At 37.7% G+C, this 24,012-nt stretch overlaps 2 protein-coding genes and 2 long non-coding RNA genes across 5 annotated transcripts in view; 2 read left to right on the top strand and 2 right to left on the bottom strand.

The window, feature by feature from the left end:
* The window catches only part of LOC125387002, a 25,202-nt gene extending 6,878 nt beyond the window's left edge, over positions 1–18,324 (bottom strand). For both annotated transcript variants that reach the window (XR_007227606.1, XR_007227607.1), the window contains exon 1: positions 18,292–18,324. This is a non-coding gene — a long non-coding RNA (uncharacterized LOC125387002). The remainder of the gene's footprint in view (positions 1–18,291) is intronic.
* LOC100650186 overlaps positions 1–24,012 on the bottom strand; it is a 115,342-nt gene that overhangs the window by 72,143 nt on the left and 19,187 nt on the right. The window lies entirely within an intron of this gene.
* LOC125386998 lies at positions 10,010–11,774 on the top strand. Its single transcript, XM_048414176.1, has 2 exons — positions 10,010–10,176; positions 11,088–11,774. Exons 1-2 carry the CDS (start codon positions 10,090–10,092, stop codon positions 11,355–11,357), a joined length of 357 nt encoding a protein of 118 aa, XP_048270133.1. The 5' UTR covers positions 10,010–10,089; the 3' UTR covers positions 11,358–11,774.
* On the top strand, positions 15,799–24,012 carry LOC125387000. Its single transcript, XR_007227603.1, has 5 exons — positions 15,799–15,813; positions 21,627–21,869; positions 21,943–22,155; positions 22,812–22,936; positions 23,562–24,012. It is a non-coding gene; the product is annotated as an uncharacterized LOC125387000 (long non-coding RNA).

Raw genomic sequence — 24,012 nt, 5'->3', positions numbered from 1 at the left:
ACTATTTTATATTTCACTATTTGGAGAAATATTATACTTCAGGTAGTATACATAAAGATGAGACTTTGAAAATATCATTCCAACGAATATCGTCCCAACGAACGTTAATTTAATATTAATAGTTTTCACAACTAACAGTTTAATCCTACGCTCGGTATTTTACCGACGGTAGTTGGTAAGAAAATATTTCTTTTTAAAAAAATTCGTCTCCCTCATGGCTATGTTAAAGAGAATCAATTAATCATTCAACTGCTTCATCATGCTTAATGTGAAAATCGCAGAAAAGTTATAAATACCTGCTATCAATCTTTATACACGTAACAATTGATTTAAATAATTAACTGCATTATATCCAATTATAAATTGCAGAGTACTGATTAATTGCAAAGCGATCATCTGCTATCGCCAAGATATTAAATGAATTAATATCCTCTGTATCGATCAGTAATTTCATTCTCTGTATCTATATGGTGTTTCCTATTAATAAGTTCGCAATTTCACAACTTCCTAAATACGATATTGATATTATATAATCCTACTAGAAACGAAGTACTTTTAATACTTTCCAGATAAATGATTATACACTTTACAAAAGTATCTTTGGTCTGAAAAATCTGCAAATAATCCTTGAATACGTATTCGAAGTAAAATACTCTCGATGTGTATTTTACTCTTCTTTCCTTTTCTTTATTTATTTGTCAAAAAACAAATATATCATTACGTGAAAGTAGCCGATACGATATTTAGAGCATTTCGAAGTTTTCTCTTGGGAGGTTGCAATTCAGAATCCCAAACATAGTTGCAGTAAATCCACGAACAATATACTTAGGCAGAGCGCTCAAATGAAAGCAATAACATTTGTCCCTTGTAGAACTGGAATCGATTTCTCTGCGGCTATTCACCCCTATAAAACATGCAACTGCGGCAGTCTGTTGTGAAATGGTCGATGGGGAATTTGTGATTTCAATTTACGATCAATCGTCCGTTATACTTCACGTCGCTAATACGATAAATTTACGAAGATGTGCAGAAACGGAAAATAGAAAGCGATAAGTTTTATTGCAACGATTAAGCTGCAATTTCCTATAAGTACGCGGAACGCCAAAAGTAAGAAATATAAAAGGCAAATGCTTGCAAGAGAAATGCTTTTTGCAAAAACAAGATATAATAATAATAATATACGTATGTTCGTGCAGTTTGCTACTTTCACGAATACGACTGAATAAACCGAAACGGATAGAGATTTATTTCATCCTCTACGTTTCCTAAACGTTTCATGGACTTTTGCATTTTTAAAATTCCCACAAATGCACGAACATCCGCGATCTAATAATCTAACGATGAGTCCGCTATTTCGGAAGATATTTCTATATTTTGGGTAAATCGTTGCTTTGTAATATTTGACATAAGAGATGCTCGTTAACGAACGCGTAACGTCAGATATCCACGTTTACCGCGACTCTTTCAGGAGAAGAACTTTGCAGCTAGGAGAGTTTTAAGGAACTTTTAATTTAGAAGAATTTTAAAGAACGACCGTAACATGTATATTCCGACGCAAATGTCGTTCCTGATAGGAGAATCACACAGTCGAGTTCAGCAATCGAATCGATGTTCAACAGATGCGAGGGCAGAAGCAGACGAAGAATAAAGAGAGAATAAACACGCACTCGTTAAATCAGCGCAACGAGTAAAGTAGATCTAGCCATTATTCCGTTCTGAAAAGGAAGACGAATGGAAGAGGAAAGGAAGGTTCAAAAGAGCATCGTTCGCTTTGATTATTGACACACGCTCACGCTAATAACGGTCATTGAAAGGCGAACGGAGAATGAGAATTATTGAAACTTGGAAATATCGAAAGCTTGAAGCTTCGCTAATTAAGAAAAGTCAACTGTCATAAACGTCGATGAAGATCCTATCGACGGAAAGTTAGGAAATTTAATCTTTCCCCTTTACGTTTGACTCGAACGCGAACAGTTCGATCTGTTTCTCGTTTAAGGAACGACCTAACGAGTATACAGAGTCTTTCGCGTACATTACTCGTCAGAAGTTTCGAGTCATTGCGCGTTTCATCAAATTTTGCAGAATTTAAAGAATCGAAGACTTCGCTTTGATAAATTTTTAATTAAAGAAACGTATAGTCGAGTGCAGGCGATTATTGCTGATAACTGTAACATTTATTTTAGTAACGAAATTGACAGGAGATTTGGCATAGATAATACAGGAAAAGTATTTTAAGCTTTTCATATACGAGGGAGAAAAAGTTTAATTATTTATATCGTAAAGTGGCGTCAGGGAAAACCGGTGTCTTATTTCATGAATCTGAGTCTTCTATCGAGTAAACGTTCCTCTTTAATAAAATCTATAACGTGTTAGAACGATACAACAATTTTAGTTATTCCGTAGAGTATTACGACAACAGTCTTAGACCATTTGCATGATGATCAGGATCGCATGGTCAAGCAGAGAAGTAAGTGTCACAGTGTAAAAGAAAAATAGTATCGGTGCATGACGTAGGGATGATGTACGGTGGTAAAGCGAAAGCTGAAGGACATTCGAATAAAAAGAAATAATAAAAAGAAAATAGTTATCGGTTATACAATGTGAACAAAATTACGTACGTGTTTAGAGCAACGACGTTGCCTACTAAAGTTGTACGATAACGAGCCTTTAGAATTTAAAGCCTGGATATTACTCGATCGATTATAGCTCGTCGATTATACGATGGACATTTTTCTAATAGTTTACAGTAGAAATATTCCTACGTCCAATAGATTGAATTTCAAGTTGAAAAATAATATTAGAAAAGACTGAAAACTTCACGATTCCTAGGATTACGTGTAACATTGCGTCTGCGGAGCCAGAAAATTGATCCACGGATTGGTCTCAAAGGAAAGTTATTTATAAGTCAAAGAGTATCGTATTGCATCGTTCTTTCTTTATTCGAAGCACTCGGGAACGTTCGCTGTAAACATTTCCATTGTATCGCGATCAACGAAGAATGATTCGTTTCGTAACTATAATCGCATTTTCATCCATAATGGACAAGACGAAACAAAGCGAAAGGAAAGTTGTACGTTCTCAATTACTCCTATACGGAACAAAGATCAGAAGTTATAAGTTATAGTCATAAGGGGCGACTTAATTGAAAATTACCAATACACTTGACATCACGCGTTGCTCGAGAGCGAAGTTACGCGGATGTTTATATCGTCTGGGAGTCCCAGAGCAGCAGTTAAGGGTTAATATCGAGAGCGCAGCGATGGTAAACGTTATAATAATACAAAGTTCCGATATTCTCTAACTCTAACCATTCTACAAATTTCATCTTTAAACGGTATCGTGATCTGGTCCTGGTTTAACCAATTGGCTGTTTTCCACGAGTATACTCGTCACGAAGAGATGGCAGTATTTTACGTTACGACGAGCCCCGTCAGTACTAAATTGAAAAATAAAACAGTCGTTTCGTAACAACTTAATTCTGTATTATAACAGTCACCCGTACTTCGTGTTCGACGAGTATACTCGCCATCGCTTACTGTTCGCGACACACTTTTAGGTACACGCTTTTCAAAGAGGTCGCAACGGCTAACTGCTAAACTTTTTTATTCTGACATTGAAATTTAACAAGAATAAATCAATATCAGCGGCAATTTCAGTTCTATCCTTGGCACGTAAATACAATATAATTTACCTTTAACGAAAATGAATGCAATTATTCGTAATTATTCGCGATACTATTTACTTATATATTTTCCTATGTTGTCTTACGTATCTGTTATTTGTAATAGATGAGATCGAACGAGAAATATTAGAGGATCAGCAGCAGGGTTAATTTATCAGTGTAAAAATATGCGCAAACTTCCACGATCCAGTTATAACACGCGATATAATTCGCTATTTGCTTAGCTCGCTTCGCCAACTGCCAGCCTCGCTAGCTTTGTCCATGAGGATCTATTAAGATTATCATTTTAATTACACGTTGGTCGATCGAACGGCCAACGAGAAACGCGGCCGACAATTTTGATTAAATAGCCGCTAGCGTTACCGAGAACACGGCTCGTGTAAAACAATTTCGCCAGACAATTTTAGTTATCGGATTTGTTCGGCGAGACGCGCAAACAAACCGGCTTTCACCTCGTCAAAGGCTACGTTTCACGCGAAACTCGCGCCAGTTACAGCTTTAACTTGCTTTGTAGTATTCATGGTGAAATCGCCAATTCATTTCCACCGTCTAACGAGAAAGACGAAACGGACGTATTCTCGGTGAACGCTTCCCTTTCGCGTCTCTCCCGTTCTTCGAATCGCTCTGCTTCAACGCAGTACAACCAGCCAGCTCTCTCGTTCGACAGCTGACAAATCGACAGCTGCCTGCGTAACTTGTTTGCCGCGACCGCGAGAACTATGTTTTAAGTCGAATGATCGTCAGATGTTACGAACAATTGGAAATTATCTTCATTTCCCATATCGCTGGCCGATGCTCACGATCTGTTCAATTTGGAAAACATGGAACAGCTCGCTGGACGATTAGTTTGAATTTTACGGAATCGCGTTTGAGGTGGAATATGCCGAGATCGTAGAATCGTTGATGTTCGACTGCTCCCACGAATACTCTGGTGTCTGTACGTTTTATCAGTCGAACCTAATATTTCTCAGTGACGGATAAGTTTCTTTTTAAAAAATCTACACATTCTTTTCTCTTTTTCGTTCGATAGAATAGAATTCCGATAAATAAGAATTTGGTATGAAACTAACAACGTTCCAGTCGTACAGAAAGAAAATACAATTTAATTAAAAACGTGGGAGGTGGTGTAAGAATCGGCGATAGAATTCATCAAGAGTACGTGACGTTGGAAAAGCTACAGTCACAGATGTTAGAAAATGGAAACGTGATATTGAGAATTATATAAAGCACGTGGATTGCTCGAATGATGGGGTAACTGTGGGGAAACCTTAAATACACTGATGTAATGGGATGGTTTCGTTGTGATAAAGACGATAATAACGACGATTTTATACAAATGGAAACAGCCAGCTAAAACGATAATGGAGAGGCACTTTCCCATGCCGAAGCACCCATGCCACTCGAAAAAGGGGCTTCGATCGTATAAAATTTACCGCGCAAAAGCTCCCAGGTACAGAGAAAATGTAATTTTATGCAGTTATTTCTACCGAAAGAATCATGTGACGTGGTGCTTAAAAAGATATGGAATGTATAAATATTCAAAAAATCAATTTTATAAAATTAAATCTATCGATCCATTAATAGGATTAAAAGAAAGGAATACATCCGAAATGTACACAAAATTGAAGGAAAGGAAGATTTGTATAAAAATTGTAATAATACGATGCAGCAATTTCACGATACCATTTAATTAAAGTGGGTGTATATTTTTTTGAGAGCATCCTCTGTATATCAGAAATATATTACGAAATAGAAATATGTTATTACTGGTTTTCCGATGAGAATCCGAAGTGTATCGAAAATTTAATCGGCGTAGATATTTATCGACGTAACAGTTGCAATTTCACAGATACAAATATCTTGCGAGTTCTCTCATCGTCGTAATTTGTATCTCCTTTATATACATCATCTGTCTGAATATTCTTTCTAATATTCTAATTAGACTGTAGATTTTGATGCAAATTCATATTTTTGAGAATATGATTGAAAAGAAAAAAAAAGAGAAGTAAAGAGTATTTTGTATATTTTATATTTTCTTTCGTATCACGTGCATTTTGTACAATTTTATTGAAATTGGATTACAAGAGCCAAGCAAATCGAACATCAAACGGACTACGCGTCGTGTGTTACTTTATAGGAAAATCACGACAATGTCTGTAACATTCGTAGTATTTTACGATCCTATCTACGATAGCAATTAAAAGTTCATCAAACAGATGATAACATCACGTACGAGCCATTTGAAAGTCAAATTGTTCCATTTTCCGAAAATTTATTCTTTCTAACTCTTTAAGAGTATTACATCGTGGCTTATTAACATACTAAATAATAATTGACTGTTCGAATAGTTTGATGATTTTTGGAAAGTACGTGTCCCTGATAAATATAACTTCTATGCACACTTCCAAATCCGTTTGAAATTTCACCGATACGATCAAGTTAGGCGTGTCTCGCTACAGTGCTGCAATGATCATTTCGAAATGCTTCGTATATCATATACGCAAAAAGTTTCCAGCGACGTTGAAACAGCTTCGCGAGCCACGTGTAATTTATTTATAAAAGATTTTTGCAACTGTCGAGACATCTTGGTATCTGTTAATAATCGTTAAGATATCATTGCAATCAAGTAAGTGCACTGTATCATACGTGATAACGAAGTTACTCGATTATTCGAATGGTATGTACTGGGATTAGTTTCGATGGATGTTTGAATGATGACGGAATATTTGGCCAGCATAAGGACTGATCCCTTCCATATCGATCGCGTTTATCGATATTTGATAAAAAGGTCGTTTACAAATTACATTTACCGTCTACTGTTGCTCACGAAATTATTCCAACTCTGATACGTGCTTCTTTATAAATATATCGCGTGTGTACGTGTATGTTACATATTATATTACATATCACATATTACATATTATATTGTATTTTAAGTAACAAGATATTTAGTGCGAGTGTATATTTTGCAGAGATTCCAAAAGTGATTAAACAGTCAATTATCCATCACATCGATGCATCTCAATGTTCAATGGGACAGTATTTCGCGTCTATAACATGTTGAAGATAGCTCTTTATGGTGTATCTCGTGGAGAAAATTAATTTCACGAAATTAATTAAACAGTCAATTATCTGTTGTACCGATACGTCTTGATATTCAATGGAATAATTTTTGATATTTATTGTACGCTCAAAATACCTATCTATACTATGTACTATTCCCCCCCCCCCCCAAATATTCGCCACAACTATTTTCTGTCTTTTACATTTGCACTTTCAGGATGATTTCAAATTCTACCAATGTGATCGGGATAGTCGTGTTTCGTTACAAAACGAACAAAATCCCGAAGTCTCGTGTAACGGGCTATAAGAGGCGTTGGTGCGTTCTTTAAAACAGAATAACTTTTCAAAAATTGAGTCAAACAATTTGTTTCTTTCCTTTTTTCTTTTTTTTTTTTTTTACGAGTTAGAAGAATTGGAAAGATTAACAATAGGTGACGTGTAAAGAAATGTTGAAAGAAGTACAATTAGTCGGAATAGCGAAGAAGAAAGTAAAGGTAGCTTTTTACAACTTTTCTAGCTGAACCTGTAACGAAGATTTAAATAACGCATTTCGAAGATTTCCTCTAACTCGTCGAGCAAAATTCAAATGGTTCGGTCCACAGTTGCAGACGAGTTATTTCGTTCGAATGAACGTACGAAACGAAAGATATTTTTACGGCGAGTGTCGGACTATTTTAGCTTTCGAGGCATTGTAAGTTGAATTTTAGTTGCGGTGTCGACAAATCATTGATTCAGTGACAGTGAATTTTCTTTTTCCTGGATGTGATGCGAATGCGCAGAAACTTTGACGTCAAACGTTCCCGAACAGGACCTTCCGGCTGCCATGGATATTGATTTTGCCCGGGCTTCAAGGTTTCTGGAGCAGCTGTACCCATCCAGCGCAGACTCCGGCTATTCTCAATATGGCTGTCTATTGTACCCAAATCCGCTCGTTTTGCGTTGCAACGCGCTCGCCGCCATACACCAGCATGCGATCAATGCGCCAAGGACATCAGCCGATCGCAATTTAAACAGCCGAATTTATTTTCGAATGTGACGCGCTAGACGTTATCAACATGGCCGATACATGTACCATGTCATGTACTTCCTGATCGTCGCGTCTATCTCCATGGTCGTAAGCATCAATAGTAAGCCTCGCATTTCACTCGCTTTGTCGGGCTGCTTAAACCTTCGCCTCTTTAATTCGACGCGTTTCTCACACGTTTCGCCACGAATCAAATTACATTTTTCTGAAATTAAAAATTCGCCGATACGCGTTGTCCATCTTCGGTATTTGCGAGAGAAGAAAACGATTCTTGCGCCTTATTCGTCACGCCGATTTTCACGCCGATGTCACGTCGATACGATCGGAATACCAAAGTTGATCGACTCGACAATGTATTGACCAGTTAGCCGTTGCGACTAATGCGACTAAAATGCGTTAGAAAGGACAGAACAACTACTTTGTTCACGCTGTATTATAGTTTTTTCATAATAATTATTTATATCTCTTCATTTGTTCGTTTTACCTGGTCCTGGCTTCCAAATGGTCGAAACGTCTTCAAATTTACGAATATATTTTAGTTTTCGCTGAAATTGCAGTTTAAACAGCAAAAACTGCTTTTTACGCGTGACGAGTATACTCGTCAAGAGTAGGTAACTGGTTAAGACGGAAGATAATTTGCCAGGATAGACAATGGCGGTATTTCGTCTTTGAGAATTTTTAATTTGAGGAATTTTTCTTTCAACAAAGAGCGTTTCTGTAATGGAAAATGGAAGTTTCTGTTTCTTCCCATTTTTCTCTTTCTTTCTCGAGGTTCCTTTCAGTTACATGGCCCTATTTGTTTTACGAGCAAGTTGCGTTTTAGGAGCGTGTTTCGTTGAGGGAGTTTTCACTAGTTGTCTGAAGGAACGATGTTTCGTCTATTTATAGCGAAGATCTTCCTCTACATATAAACTGCATATAGAGGAAAGTGCACCTGTTGAAGCCTTCACTCGTAGGTGTTAGCCATTTGTGTTACGAATCGTGTAAACAACGATCATCGTACACGGTGCATTTAATTGACTTTTCTTCCGTGATAAGCTTCGCGATGAATTCTCATTTCGAGGCTACCTTTTTCATTTACCGTCTTGCCTATGTTTCCTATGTATAAAATAAATAATTCATACTGAATACATCTATTTCTATTTTCTCTTTTTCTTTAGATAAGAAGAATATTACAATCAACTTTCACAGAGAATTTTTAACATTAGATCGTCCCAAATGTGTCTTTTATCTTATAAGGAAATAATAGACGCACAACATTTTTTGTTTTAAATTATTTTATTGAATTACGTTTAATCCATCTTATTATATTGGAACCAGATGTGAAATAAAACAGTTTAATTTCTAACTTCATGAAATATACATAGAATATTTCGTGGATATCGAATCTGCAGTCTTGCGTAGATCCAATTGTCGTATAGATGCAAACGTAGTCGTATACCGTCTGTTTAATCTTCGGAGATGATCCAATCTGTTAAGAAGCTGAAACTCTAGAGGATTGGTACGATTGGTCAAACTTGCGTGGAAGCGTTTTTCCGAACTTGGAAATATCTTTCATAACTGTAGGTATTTTTAAGTAGCCGTGTATGATTTCGTTGATTACCTGTCAATGGATAAGGAATACGTTTGCTGCTCTCGGAATACGTTTAATTGAAATAAATCGAAATAAATTTTTCGTAATTTCCAGATGCGTTTACGATATTTTGCTTGCCAAGTCTTACCGTCGGACGTATCGCAAGAACAGCAGGAAAATTTGGCGAAATATCGTTAGAGACGCTATTCGACGGAAAAGCTAAACATCCGAAGAATTCCGTTGTAAATAAGAAACCTAAACCGATGTTTCACCTTATTAGACGATTTCCTCGATGATATCCCTTTCCGCAATCTTCCTAGCAATCTTGTCAACGAACGCGACGAAATTTCATCTTACGCATATCGCCGATGTGTCTGTAAATGTCAAGACTAATATCTATTTATTTTTACAAAAATGTACAAAAATCTGACGTTAATGAAAGCACGACACATTTGTTTGAAAAATGAAAGAAAGAAAGAAGTAGAAGGAAGTAATTTCTAAGAAATAAAAGAGAGAAAGATGCGAAGCATTAAAAAGTAGACAACGATTTGCCCAACGTCTTACGTCCGATTCCTACGTCGATTTTAATAATCTTTAGAAATCTAGGATAAATCACGATTTCTATTAATTAATACGTATTTGTCGGTTGATTGTGTCCGATGATCAGGCCAACTGTTAACTACGGAACATCGAACTCACGCAGCGTCGGAACGAGCAAACGATTTATGATGTCATCAGTGTGATACAATGGAAGATGGAGAGAGATGCGCCAATCTGACCGGAAACTTCACCACTTTCGGGCACAAGTGCACTGGTGACAAAAGGACCTGTATGGTAATGACAAATGATAACAGCGATTCGAACGCTTGTTGATTATACACAGGTCACGCACGTGTTTCAGCAGATGTTGATATTTTGCTTTGATCGCGTGCTTTTAAAGCAAACAGAATATAGCAAACAGCTAGCTAAAAGCGATATTAGTTATCGTCAACACGAGAGCGAGAGAAGGCTGTTCAAGATAGAGCCACAGTTTCATTTCGTTCATAACGCGATTTTAGTGTTTGGAAATGTTCAATATAGTCGATCAATTCAGTTTCATAATAATTACGTACTTTATTGAAATTGTTTCCGCTTTATAGGAACATATGTACATGGTGTACACATTTGAGGGAATATGCAAATGCAATTTTTTATTTGTTCTTCTTATTTATTGGTAATCAACAATGATATTGGATATGATATAATTGTACAGTTTGCACATACACGGCAAAAACTTTACGAAATCCGTAATCGATATTAACCGACAGAATTAACAATGAACGAGCCGTATTCTCTGGAAATGATGCGAGATATTCTGGAAAATTGATATTCCCTTGACTAAAAATATGTTACGTTCACACTCACTCGTGTTCGTTACAAGTTCCAATGTGAAATGTCATACAGAGTGAAACAAGGAATTGTTGCAAATATTAATTTAATTTTAGTATCAAGAATCATTCTACGTACATGTAGAATTCTTTCTCGTCTTTTCTTTTCAGTCTTCTTTTTTCTCTTTTCGCTCGATACTATCAAGTTCGTGGTTTAATGCCGCCCAAAATGAGCTCGTACTCGGACAAAATTAAAAGAAATACTATATTTTAGCGTACGAGTGTCTCTTGCGATCCGCTAGGACATGTCATATAACGAACATCGTGAAAGTTTAAAATCTGCAAATATTCCTTTCACGTTTGCTTCTTTCTCTTCAGGTAAAGCGATTTTCTTACACTACCAGCACCGAAGATTCAACGTCTAGTCCACAAACTTGGTCGGTGGAGAGAAAGTGTACTAACAAATGCGACTTCGGATGTATAGTGGTCGGTGAACGAACAAAACTCTCCGCTTGCACCACTTGCTGCGAGAAATCGTTTTGCAATATCGGTACCGGTGCTGCGAACAATCTGACGATAAGAGGGATCGATCTGTTTCTAGCTTTAGTATTACAAATTACATTAACAATTATCATGTATCCGTCCTGACATTGCAGACGAAGTAACACACGATCGTGAATCATTTTAGTTGCCGATGAGAATAATTGGTTCCATTAACGCGTTTATACGTACATTGTAACATACACTGTAATATTACACAACAACACGATACATAAGATTTGTCGCATTACCAATGAAAATGCTGTTTTCATTTTATAAATGTGTACATGGAGTTTCATTCCTTATGTGTTTCATAATAATATTACGATGAATATTGATTAATAAGTCAATAAAATTACGACGATATCGATAATACGATGCTCAGAAATAAGAAAATAATAATGATGTTCTCGTTCTAATGATGTCGATAAATCAAAGAACAATTGATAATATAAAAAGGGGATGTTCTTAAGAATACGATGCTCATAATTATAATAATTACAAATACAATCAAATCTACGAGAATGAGATTTAAAACGCTGCTAAGTTATTACTCGATCTTTCAACGAACCAATGTAATTTAAATTGTAAATTTTAGAAAAATTGTTATAGCAATACACTACTACCAATAAATTGTATAAAGTAACAAACTTTTCTAAAAAAAAAACTCATCAAAACTCTCGATATAATAATAAATACTTTTTATCGATTTCCATTTTTCCATTATCCTCTACTTAATTCCCAAGGATGTCAATGAGAAACATATTAGGTTGTTCCAAAAGTCTCTGTCTGTTTTATAAGAAAATAATGGATGCACAACATTTTTTCTTTTATATTATTTTATTGAATTTCGTATGATCCGTTTTCTACTAATAGAACGAAATGGATCATAATGTAAAACAAAAAATGATGTGCATCTGTCACTTCCTTATAAAACGAAAGAAATTTTTGGGAAAACCCAATAGAATGGGAATTTTCTCGTGGACACATAACATTAGAAAATTGTACACAACTTTTATTTAAATTCCTTCGTACGATCTCTGTACAATATTCTTTTATTAATTATACCTTAATTTTCTTTTTATTTTACTTTAATTTTTAAGTATCCTCCGATTGGTTTCCAATTATTTTGATTATTTTGCAGGGAGCGAACAATTTTAACGATCGGCATATTTTTCGATACTCGTGAACAAGAGTGTGCAACCTGGACGTTTATACACACCCACATTTCTCTCAAACGCACAAACATCCGCATTCCGTTTATAATACTAAAATTTCGCTGGAAACAGGGAAACGCGAGATCAGGTATCTACTAAATCGCTTAAACTATATAGTTTATACCAGCGCGTTTACAGCTGTAACCAATTAACGTAATTACACTGCCTAAATGAAAGCATTCAGTTTATACTCGTGCATTCTGTTCTTTCAACAGCATCCTGTTGCAATCTGCGTGTTATCATTTTCGTAGAAATCGAGAGAGCTTAGGTTGAATGTAGATCCGACATCGTCAAACGGAAAATTACAAAGTTCTTGAATTCCTGGAAGGTTCTAACGGGATATAGGGTTTTGTTCCAATGGAAAACGCATATTCGTTTCTAGGAATCGATTTTAATTAAATTTCCACATCCGTGAACAAAGGGATATGATTTATCGTGCGATAGCATATAATGAAAACTAAGGCAAAGAATGGAATTTTTTGTTTTTCGTAGAAAACGTGAGACGACATCGCCTTGTTAAGAGGAAATAAAACCATTCCAGGAAAGAATAACGATCGTCGTTAAGCGTAATGTAATTTCTTTCTGAAGAGTCATACTAATCTATCGCCGACGCGTAATGCCTCGATGCTAAGCATCTCTCATTTTGCATCTCGTTCGTTGCCATTCATCTCATCGTGTAAAACGCAAATAAAATGGAAAGAAATATTTTTTATTCCAAGAAGCAATTATTCAAACAATAATTTATCAACGGATAAGAAAATCAGAAATGTCCCTTTTAATATTTTTAAAATTAATATTAAAACCATCTTCCTCTTCTTTTTTACACTCTTACTTATCTGAAATTCTTTATCTCCTAATTTCGATAAACCATTTTACAAAACGTAGGCTACTGTCCGTTTTACGTTTAACTGTTATGAAATTTTGCAGTCCATTTACGCATAATCTTGCGAGTAAAGTACATTTTGCCAAAAGTAATCGAGCGTCTGTCTACTTTTGAACAATACTGTACCCAACAGCTACTTACAGTGGCTACAAAAAGTATTTCTGTATTATTTCTACTATTGTGTTTATCCCAGCGTGTTAATCAATTCTATTAATTGAAAGCATATTAATTGTCCTCTATCTGCAAAAGCCTGTTTACGTTCTCGTGTTTTAAAAAGTGTGCTCAAAAATTCTTGAATACTCTTGCAAGTTGCTAGAATATCTTCCAATAATTTTCATATCGATACATGTGAATCTTTTTAAGCGAAGCGGAATCTAAGCAAAAATATGAAGAAAGTGCAAAATCATTTAAAGTCACTGGTCGAAAACCACCCACTATGCAGATGAACAGATAAATTTCGCGTCACTTGATAGTACTATCGTATGACTACGAACTATTGACACTAGTTGAAAGTGAAATGTAACGGCTGATGAAAAAAAATTGGAAAAGATAGAGATACGTAAATATTAGCATTAGGTTGGCATAAAAGTTTCTTTCGTTTTGTGAGGAAATAATAAATGTACATTTTTTGTATCATATTATTGTATTGAATTATGTATGATCTATTTTGTAGTAATAGAATCCATTTTATTTTATTCATACAGAATTCAATAATAATAACATTATATTTCCTTATAAAACTAAAGAAACTTTTGGGACAACCTAACGCATATAAATACCTTTTCACAGCCATTGTATAAGATTATAAAAGATACTGATATACAAGATATTGTTAGCTGTAGCTGCACAGCCACCACGCACTGAGCATCGCAAATATCGAAAGCCCTGAAGAAAATTTGAAGAAGAAATGCTGTAATTTTATAAAACTGAATTCTAATCGACGAGACGAGTAAACGTGTGACAGATATCGTAGAATAGAAAAAAAGTGTGTAATAGGCAAAAAAAGAAATGTTTAATATAAATTTTACTTAGAATTCATACACGTAAGTAGATATGACTTTTCTGCCAGTCACTCACTGTGCATTATCTGACATAATTTATCTCTCGTACTTATTCTTTCATCCAGGCAAAGGAAGCTGTCGGAACAGATTTAATTCCCGTTCATTAGATTCGTCGCCTTACTGAATACGATATTCTCGAGTTCGCGGTTCAAGGGAAAGCGAAGAATTCTGGTGGGATCGAGAGCAACGTTCAAGATGAAATCCTCGGCCCTTGTTAAATCGTCTCGGTCGGGGTCGAACAATGCGTTCGCCAGCATCCTCGTTTCTCGGTGATTGCACATAAAGCTGCCATTATTAGAACTTCAGTGGGCGGTAAGCGCTGGTGTTTTTTCCAGTCTCGCGTTCGCGCTTACTCTTACGCATAATTCGCCGCTGCACTCGCGTGCGTTTCCAGCCGCGTTCATCCGTCCATGTGGCTGCCAGTCGTAGCACGAAGCTCGTTCGTCGCGTTTACTCCGCTTTTTTCATCGAAAAATTTTATCCGGAATATCACGTTCGACTCGACGACCGATTAATTATCGTATTTTACTTTCACCGATGGTGCATCATTTTCATGGGAAACGTTTAAATTTCCACGTGGTGCCACGTGGTGGAAAAATTGGCCATCGGTTGCTGCACGACGCTCCTTCGTCGCGTTTATTCCACCTCTTCGGCGAAACGTTCCATCCGGAACGTCGCGATCGGCACGAGATCGAAATTAATTATATTCTACTTTCTCCGATGGTGGATCGTTCTTGCGCGAAAGAAAATTAAATTCCTACGGCACGTGGTGAATAAATTGGCCACCAGTTGCTGCACGACGCTCCTTCGTCGCGTCTACTCCACTTTTTCGTCGAAACCTTCTGTCCGGGGGTATCGCGATCGACCCGAGATCCGATCGATCGTCTTATCCTTCCGTCCTTTTCGCGAAAGTCGTTCGAATTTCTGTGACGCGCGCGTGGAAAATACTGGCGCGAATCTTCGAGTTAGTGAGAATCTTTGGCTCGAATTTGATGATTCGTTCGCGTGGGAATGGGACGGCGAAGCGTGCGATTGTCGCGATCGCTCTTATCGCTCGCTCCACTTACGTTCCGCTTCGTTCTACCGACTACTAGTTTGCTGCATTCCCGGTTACTTTACTGGTGATGAATCGTTAATCGACGCGAGTTACCGCCGACGAGTTTGTTACGATACGCAAGTACGGTGGAAAAAGGAGTTTAGCGAAACAGTTTCGTAAAGCTAAACGATTGGACGAATCGAAAGGAATTGGAAGTCGTTCTAAGAATTCTGTTCGAAGACAGCTTTGAGAAGGCGAACGGCGATTGAAAAAAGAAGAAATTGAAAGACGTAGAAGGAAATCGAGAAACGTTCGAATTCAACGAGGCAGTTTCGTACGCCTAGAGACGATGATCGAAGGAAATTGAGTAAGATTCGTCTGTATTTTAAGATTCTGTATCAATTTGGTATAAATAGGTCGAGCAAATATTCACGGTTAATCTTTTCGATAAAGCACTACCTACAAAACCACTGCATTCTATGATTTCATTTCATCTCTGGTGTACCGTAGAATCGTTCCCTTCTCCATTATACGATCGATTAAACAACACCCTGTGTATTAAAACCAACGATTCACCTTCGTATTGCTTCCGCGCGAGCTACGTGATAAAGCGCGAGACATTGAAAATGTTAGATCGCGAGAGTATCGTCGCATCCGCGTCTATATGACACGGCGTTTCGAACGCGTTACGAACCGGCGAAATGAAATGAGAATATCGGGTCTGCGAACTAGCTGCTTTCATCGCGATAACTACGTCTGCGAGTGAACGAGCATGCCTGGCGAGTTTTGGGTAGCCAGAAAATCCTATTGAAATTTCGATCAAAGCGCGCGAGACATGACGCGATCGAAACTTCCCAGTTTTCTCCTCGCCACGTGGCTGCTCGGCACGATCGCTACTAAGTCGCGAATGAGCGACTTTCTGCAAAGCTTGCAGGAGTACGAGATCGTTTACCCTCGAGTGATCCCGAATGAGAGCGCGCGGAACAGAAGATCGACCCACGAAGACCGAGAAACTTGGCGCGAGTATCTCCACCAAGAGCCGGTGTTCCTCAAGATCAGCAACTGGACCTTAAGGACCATGGCCAACGATCGATTGATACTGTCGTCGAATTTCACCGTGAATTGGGTGCGCCAGGGTAAAACCAAGTCCGAGCGACGTAACGCCAAGGCGAACTGCGATCTTCGACAAGGCAGCTTGGAAGGAGACGCGAGTTCCTTCGTCGTCGTGACGATATGCGAAGAAGAAGTGTACGCCTTGATGTTGATCGGGCAGAGATCGTTCTTCGTTCAGCCGCTGACGAATGGCCAGTATGTGATGTTTCAGCCGAAAAACGAAAAGTGGTGGTCGATCAGGAATAATTCGAGCTTCGTGTCTGTGAATCCGGAAAATCCTGCAGGTGAGAAGGATCGTTATCGCGATGGCTTTTCATCTTTCGTTAGACGGTTGGATGTAGGTGATTGGTTGATCGATTTACCGACTTCCTTGCCAATTATGTTATAAGCTTCTTACTTTGCGATCCGCCGTTAATTGCTTCTTCTATTCTAAAATTGACTCTGATCGTGATACTGTAAGAACTGATAGCGTCGATATGATAATACCATACATAGAGTATGAGAGTAATCGTAGTACAAACGAATATATATATATTCGGTTTAATAAATTTAATTTAATAAATTTAAACCGTTAAACAGGGAGGGCTTAATCTGCAGGCAAAAAGAAAAAAAAAGAAATAATCATTTACAAAGCGAACGACCATTAGCTAATTCCAATTTGAAAATATAGCTAAAGTCAAAGTCATTTTGAACAAATGTTTCCTGTACGCGTTACCGTTTGGCATGGACGAACGTCTCGGACGTTGATGTCCGTACATTTATATGTCGGGTTGGCGTTACGATTAGAGTTAGGGTTAAGGGCGTAAACGAATTCCTATTGACACTAGACGTGATCACTATGCAATAGAGGAGTTATTTACTAGTGCAAACATGACCATGTTGGAATTGGACAAGTAATCGCGATAAATTGATACTCGAGAAGCTAATGACAATGATCCTAGGCTCAATAACGAATCCACGGTCAACGGGATGACGAACTCTACGCTTCTTTAGCGTCTAAGTTGTACTCAATGTTAATGCGTGGGGCAATCACTACGTATCCGAGAGTTACTTGAATCGTCGTCGAGATCGTACCGGAGAGTAACTCTCCGTCTCGACGATGCCGTCGAGGAAAACTATAATGGGTGGGTCTAAGGACATGAGATCCTCGGATTCGTCAAAGAAAGCTTTCGTTCCAAAGGTGAGGGAAATTAGCGCTATTGCTAATTGGTCGATCTCCATATCGGCGTTTTGAAAGAGATGCTGGCCGCCCTTGAGGGGAGGTTGTTGACGGGGGGCAACGCTCGTGGAGGATAGGTTTCTCCTATCTTCCCGTAGTTGCAACAAAGTCTATTTGACGGACTTCGCTTGACTAAATCTTAAGATCTATAGCGGGTCCTCACGTTAGCTAAACATACGCCACAAAGGCATGCCGACACCCGGCGATCATCTTACTCGGAGGACGAAATCTGCGTGTGGCGGGCCGCGGGATAGAAACTATTGAAGTATTTACTGCCACGTGTCGCTATGACTATTTCTTTTAAGGAGAGGAATAGAGTTACTCTGTGCCTTTGTTAGATAAAACGTTCATCCCTTTGACCGCGGCTACGTTCGGCGACTGATTGTCGCCTCGAGCCCAAGCTCATGATCATAAATCTCGAACAATCGGAGCGGCATTTGTTTAATCTAAGTTACAGAGTTGCGGTGTTCCCGCGAATCCAAGGAGGAGCTCCGGCGTTCTTTCATCTCCGACATATATATATATATATATATATATATATATATATGTCGGGTTGGCGTTAAGATTTGAGTTAGGGTTGAGGGCGTGAAACGAATCCCTATTGGCGCTAGACGTGATCATTATGCAATAGAGGAGATATTTACTAGTGCAGATATGACTATGATGGAATTGGACAACTAATCGCGATAATTAGATACTCGAGAAGCTAATGACAATGATCCTAGGCTCACTAACGAATCCGCGGTCAACGGATACTGGACTTTATCTTTCGTTTGCGTCTAAGTTACACTATATGTTAGAGCACGGGGGCAATTATTTCGTATACGAAAGACAGGTCGATTACTGATGAGATCGCACTAGAGAGTGACTCTCCGTCGCGGTGACGCTGTCGAAGAAAACTATGATGGGTGTGCCTAAGGGCACGAGATCATCGGATTCGCGGAGAAAAGTCTTCGCTCAAAGGGTGAGGGAAATTGACGTTGCAGTTAATTGGTCAATTTCCATGTTGGTGGTTAGAGAAAGATATTAGCTGTCCTTGGGGAAAGTTGCTAGCGAGAAGCGTCGTTCGTGGAAGGATAGATTTCTCTTATCTTCCCGTAGTTGGGGCACAGGCCATTTGTCTATTTGAGAGACTTTGTGTAATTGAAATTTAATATTCGTAGCGGGTCCTCGCCCAGCTAAACATATACTGTGAAGATGCGTTGGCATCTGGCAATCGTCTTACCCGAAGAACAAAGTCTGCGTGTGGCGAGCCACGGGACAGAAATCGTTGAAATGTTTACCGTCGTGCCCCGTCCCAAGTATTTCTTTTAAGGAAAGCTATAGAGTTACTTCATGCCTCTGTTAGATAAAACGTTCATCCCTTGACCGCGACTACGTTCGGCGACTGGTTGTCGCCTCGAGCCCGAGCTCACTATCATAAATCTCAAATAAATACAGTCGAATCGAATGACAACAGTTTCTTAATTCGGCTATGGTGAAATCTAAATTACAATACTAGGGGTCTTCCCAAAGTTCCGAAGGGAAGGTTCCAGTATTGTTTCATCTCCGACATATATATATATATATGCATTTCTGATAATCATTTTCAACTCGCACAGGGAAGAAACATCACTGAGGCTACCGTGAATTAAATTCGCGTATCAAGTAACAGGATAGGTACGATTCATACGAAGCTTTGCGTCGTTATTCGAGGTAGGAAAAGCTTTAGCAGTGATATCGAGAAAAGCGAAACTACGAAATCATCGCTGTCGTCGAGACAGAAATTGCTGCGAATATCGCGGAAAGCAGAGCGACGGTAAAGAGTATTACAGGAAAAAGTTGTTCGGAATATTAGCCTTGGCAAACATATTTCAAAGCCGTTGAATATGGCGAGATGGTCCGCTTTGTAAATATTTACCGAAAAACATGTCGTACGAAGCTGGGCAATAAACGCGTTTTTCCAGAGTTACAAACAAGTATCGTACGTATGAAACAAGTAACGACCAATTTTCCATTCCACGGCACGCGACAATTGACCGTATTATCAGCGTTTCGTCAGAGTTTCAAGAACTGCGTTTTCTTTTCTGTATTTATGGTTTCGCAACTGTAAAACGGAAGGTTTATTCTGGAGATGCGAGTTCGCGTGAACAACTAGCGCAACGAGTAAAAACACGCGGTTTTTGTAACTCGATCGAATTGTTAGCAACTGTGTGTACGTGATCGTATTACTCCCATCGTTGATCGATGTCAGGCTTCTATCCGAGCACACGGACAACGTTCTCCAACGACCACTCAAACATACCAGATAATAATTTTTCATTGTATCATTATTGTAGCTATTAACGACACGGGCTTGTTGTCGCATGATAAAAAGCATGCAACTGCGCTGACACGATAATACAGCGAACTTTTGCACGCTGCGATGGAAAACGCGTCGTTACCTGTTTCGTACGAACGATACTCGTTTGTAATTCTGTAAAGAAACGTCCGTTGACGAACATTATATAAAGTTCTTCCTTCTTCTTCTTCTTCTTGTCTGTAAATCAACTTCTTACAATTTGACGGTTTAAATTTGGCACACCCCGTATATACAGGATGCAACGGAACAACGTCTGAAAGCGAGAACAACGCGAATCCTTGTGGAAAAATGAAGAAAAAGTATAGGATAAAACGTTCTCATTTTCGACTTGGAGAATCGAGTCTGAAAATTTATCAAGTATACTCGAACTGTATCTGAATATCGGTTCGAATAATAAATTTATTTAATTGTATAATTAATTTATTACAAAGGAAATACAATCTGGATGTGAATATCAAATGGAAACAAATTTTGCTATGTTGAAAATCGATCGTATCGTAATTACCACGATTCGTTGTTTACAGATTAAAAATCTGTTTTACGAATACGAGGAGCTATATATCTACTATTATTAATCAATTTTTATGAAAAATTTCGTACGATGCGCGGATAAATTCTAATTTGATAAATTGTTGGAAAGGTGGAAAATTGAATGCAATAAAATTACGTGGCACGGTTTACACGGTTGCAACTTTATGACCCACTTAGGTCAAGTAGCAATGAAATTTATTGCATATATCGGAAATTCAAGGCACGTAATTGGCAGTTTATAAACAAATTATTTGTTCTCTTAATTAAATTGCCCGCGTCGAAAGCTGTGAAACGTTTTTGTATCGAAATCGAAGAATCCAACATCGCGATCCTATGAATCGAAGAATGCGACGTAAATGTTCGAAGTATGGTTGAGAAACGATAGAAAATTCCAAGTGTTACGCTGTATTTCTCGTTCGATTTAAATCGAAATTTTAATGAGGAACAGCGCCGATTGATATTTAAAAGTGAAGCGGTTAAGAGCAACGATACAGGTTTTGTTAAAAGCAATTGGTCTATTTACCTCGCTGTTTAAACGGGTTTGTTTGACGTTACTTTGATCAATTTCCATTGACACTTTTATAGATAGCATTCTTTTTTACGGATGGAAAGCCGTCTGATGGAAATTTGTCTGAAATGTCCGTCGTAAAATTGCATTTTCGCGGGCAACAGAAAACAATGGAATTTTGTACAAAAGCGCAATACTTTAATTAGCGCAAAATTCCATTTTCCCCGCTGGGAAATTGAATTTTCTATTAAAGCGTGATACGTTTAATCAGCGGTGGCGTAAATTCAACAAACAGCTGGAATATTGACTTGTCACAATTTTGTGACACCGTATATGTCGTTGATACGTTCTAGTCTAGTCGTATTTACAATTTCAGAAATTTTGCAATTATTTTTTCATTTTATCCGTAACGAGAATAGCGAAAATAAGACAGGCAAACGTGGTAAAACGTTGATAATTCGGTTACAGGGAAATCGAATAAATTTGAAGTTGAAGAAAGTAAGAGAAAGTCGAAACGAAGCAAACGCGATTCCTTAAGCCACGATGTTTAGGGATTTTATAATCTTTCCGGTGACGTCTTCGACGTGGAATACCCAGAAGCTGAGAAATTGATTCTGTACGATGAAAAAGACGATGTCTCCACAGAATACAACGATACAATAGTGGAAAAATTATCGATCGACGTAAATCCTGTTGAGAAATGCTCAGTTGGTATGACCGCTAGTTACTAAAAGGTTACTAGGGTTATGTTGGTACGACTCCTAACGACGCTCTTTTGTCATAGGAGTCGACCACGCCTTAATTGCTAAGACGCATTGGGAGAGTTTAGACGTTTGGTGTGTGATTTGGTGTTTTGTATAAGAGAGAAAATAAAAGGTGTGATAACCAATCCGAGTGGATCCGAGATTGATTATCAACCCCAACCTATATAAAATAACAAATCCCGAGGAAATTGGATACTTCTCTGGTCCTAAATGGCAAAGGAACAGATTATCAAGTAAGTCAAATATTTTTCCAAATGCCATTCTTGTACAATCGTTGCTTTTCTACTTACCACGTACTATTGTACGTGGGTTAATAAATTAACGAATCATCGAATATTACTGAAAGAAAGAAATTGTACTGATATTCCAATCTATCGTGTACAAAAGTAATAATAATAGCATGTAATATAAGAATAGCTTATCTTCAGCCTTAAAAGGAACTCGGTTTACAATTATTCTCCCTATTGCGTTCCACTCTCGCTTGATCTTCTACACGTTCATCTATATTTCGCTGTTTTTAATTTATTTTATTATTCCCTGTCTATTACACATATGTATATTGTCCATTGCACGAATCTTTATCTATCTTGCCTAATTTAATGTAAAAAAATAGAAAAATAGAAAAATTTGCTGGAGGAATACGTTTACCAAAATTTGTCAAGAATTTTAAAGAAATTTGCAGGATGAAATTCACGGTGATACCGAATTGAATTTTTGAAATTATACTTTTGAAATAATTATTTATATCATAATAATTATTCCACGAATACTTGCTCGTAGATATTAATTTATGCTTTTAATAATCATGCGTTTAAGCTATCAAATCGAGTCGAGTAGACTTTCTAATTTCGTGGAAGATAAGTCGATTTCTAAGATAAGTCATTTCTAGAGAAAAGACCAGCTGCTAAGGATTCGCCGCCACGATGGCTAGAACTTGGAATAGCTGCCGATTACTCCGTGGTAGATTTTCATGGAATTCGAGTACAGCAATATATCTTGGCTCTTTTAAACATCGTAAGTAATACCAAACGAAATTCTGTTATTATACTTAGATATAGAATACCTCCTCCTACATATGTACGCAAGCAACAGGGACTTATTTGTACAGTGTATGGTATATAAATTATATAGGTCAAAATATCTGCGCATGACGTTTTAGGTCGATAAAATGCAACGAGTTCCATTTTGTTAAATTGGACAACCGTGAACGATCCCTTGGAAACAAATTTCCAAACAAACAATTTTCACGGATCATTGACAAACCTCGCATTTATCGTGTATCCGAAATATCTGTATAATCGACTATTAAACCTTTTTCATCTCTTAAGAATCTTAATTTAATGTTATAGACCTATGATAATATCATTGATATACGACACTTGCGATTCCTTTTACTTTTCTTTTTCTGCTATTCTTCTCTGCTGTTGAATCAACGTTTCAACATTTTTCAGGAAGATTAAAATACTAATAGCGTTACAAGTTACATTTGATTACAATCAACAACACGATTACTTGCACATATATTTATTATCATTGACGAATATTTATATATAGTATATAATGCATGATGTAATAATAAATATAATATATTCGTAATATTTGCTAGCTTTTATTAAGAAAATATTAAACGTTGTCGTAGGTCCGCCGTGGCGATGCCAGACGATCTCTCGAGAACGTGAACAAATGGAACAGAAAGATGCTGTCCTCGAAGGACATAAATCACGATGTTGCTGTATGGTTGACGCGGTTCGATATAGGAGGTCCTTCCAGTTACGCACCTGTGTCAGGAGTATGCGATCCCGCGAGATCGTGCGCGTTAAATCCAGACGAAGGCTTGACCAGCGCCTTTATCATCGCTCACGAAGTAGCACACATGTAAGTGTCCCACATGTTGGGATATCGTTGGCAAACTGAAATATTTATAACTGGCCTGGGTATTTACGCAGAGACCGTGTGCTATTTATTTATGCAAATACGTACTTTTACGAGAATAATTTGAAAAATGAAATCTCCATAGGAGAACTTATTATCTTTACCGAATATCACAACGAGTACTGTACTTTGAATCTGCCATAGATTTTTGCGTATTA

Source organism: Bombus terrestris, unplaced genomic scaffold (genome assembly GCF_910591885.1).
Source record: "Bombus terrestris unplaced genomic scaffold, iyBomTerr1.2, whole genome shotgun sequence".
Classification (NCBI taxonomy): domain Eukaryota; kingdom Metazoa; phylum Arthropoda; class Insecta; order Hymenoptera; family Apidae; genus Bombus; species Bombus terrestris.
Note: the sequence above shows the minus strand (reverse complement) of the source record. Positions and strands in the feature narration are given on the sequence as shown.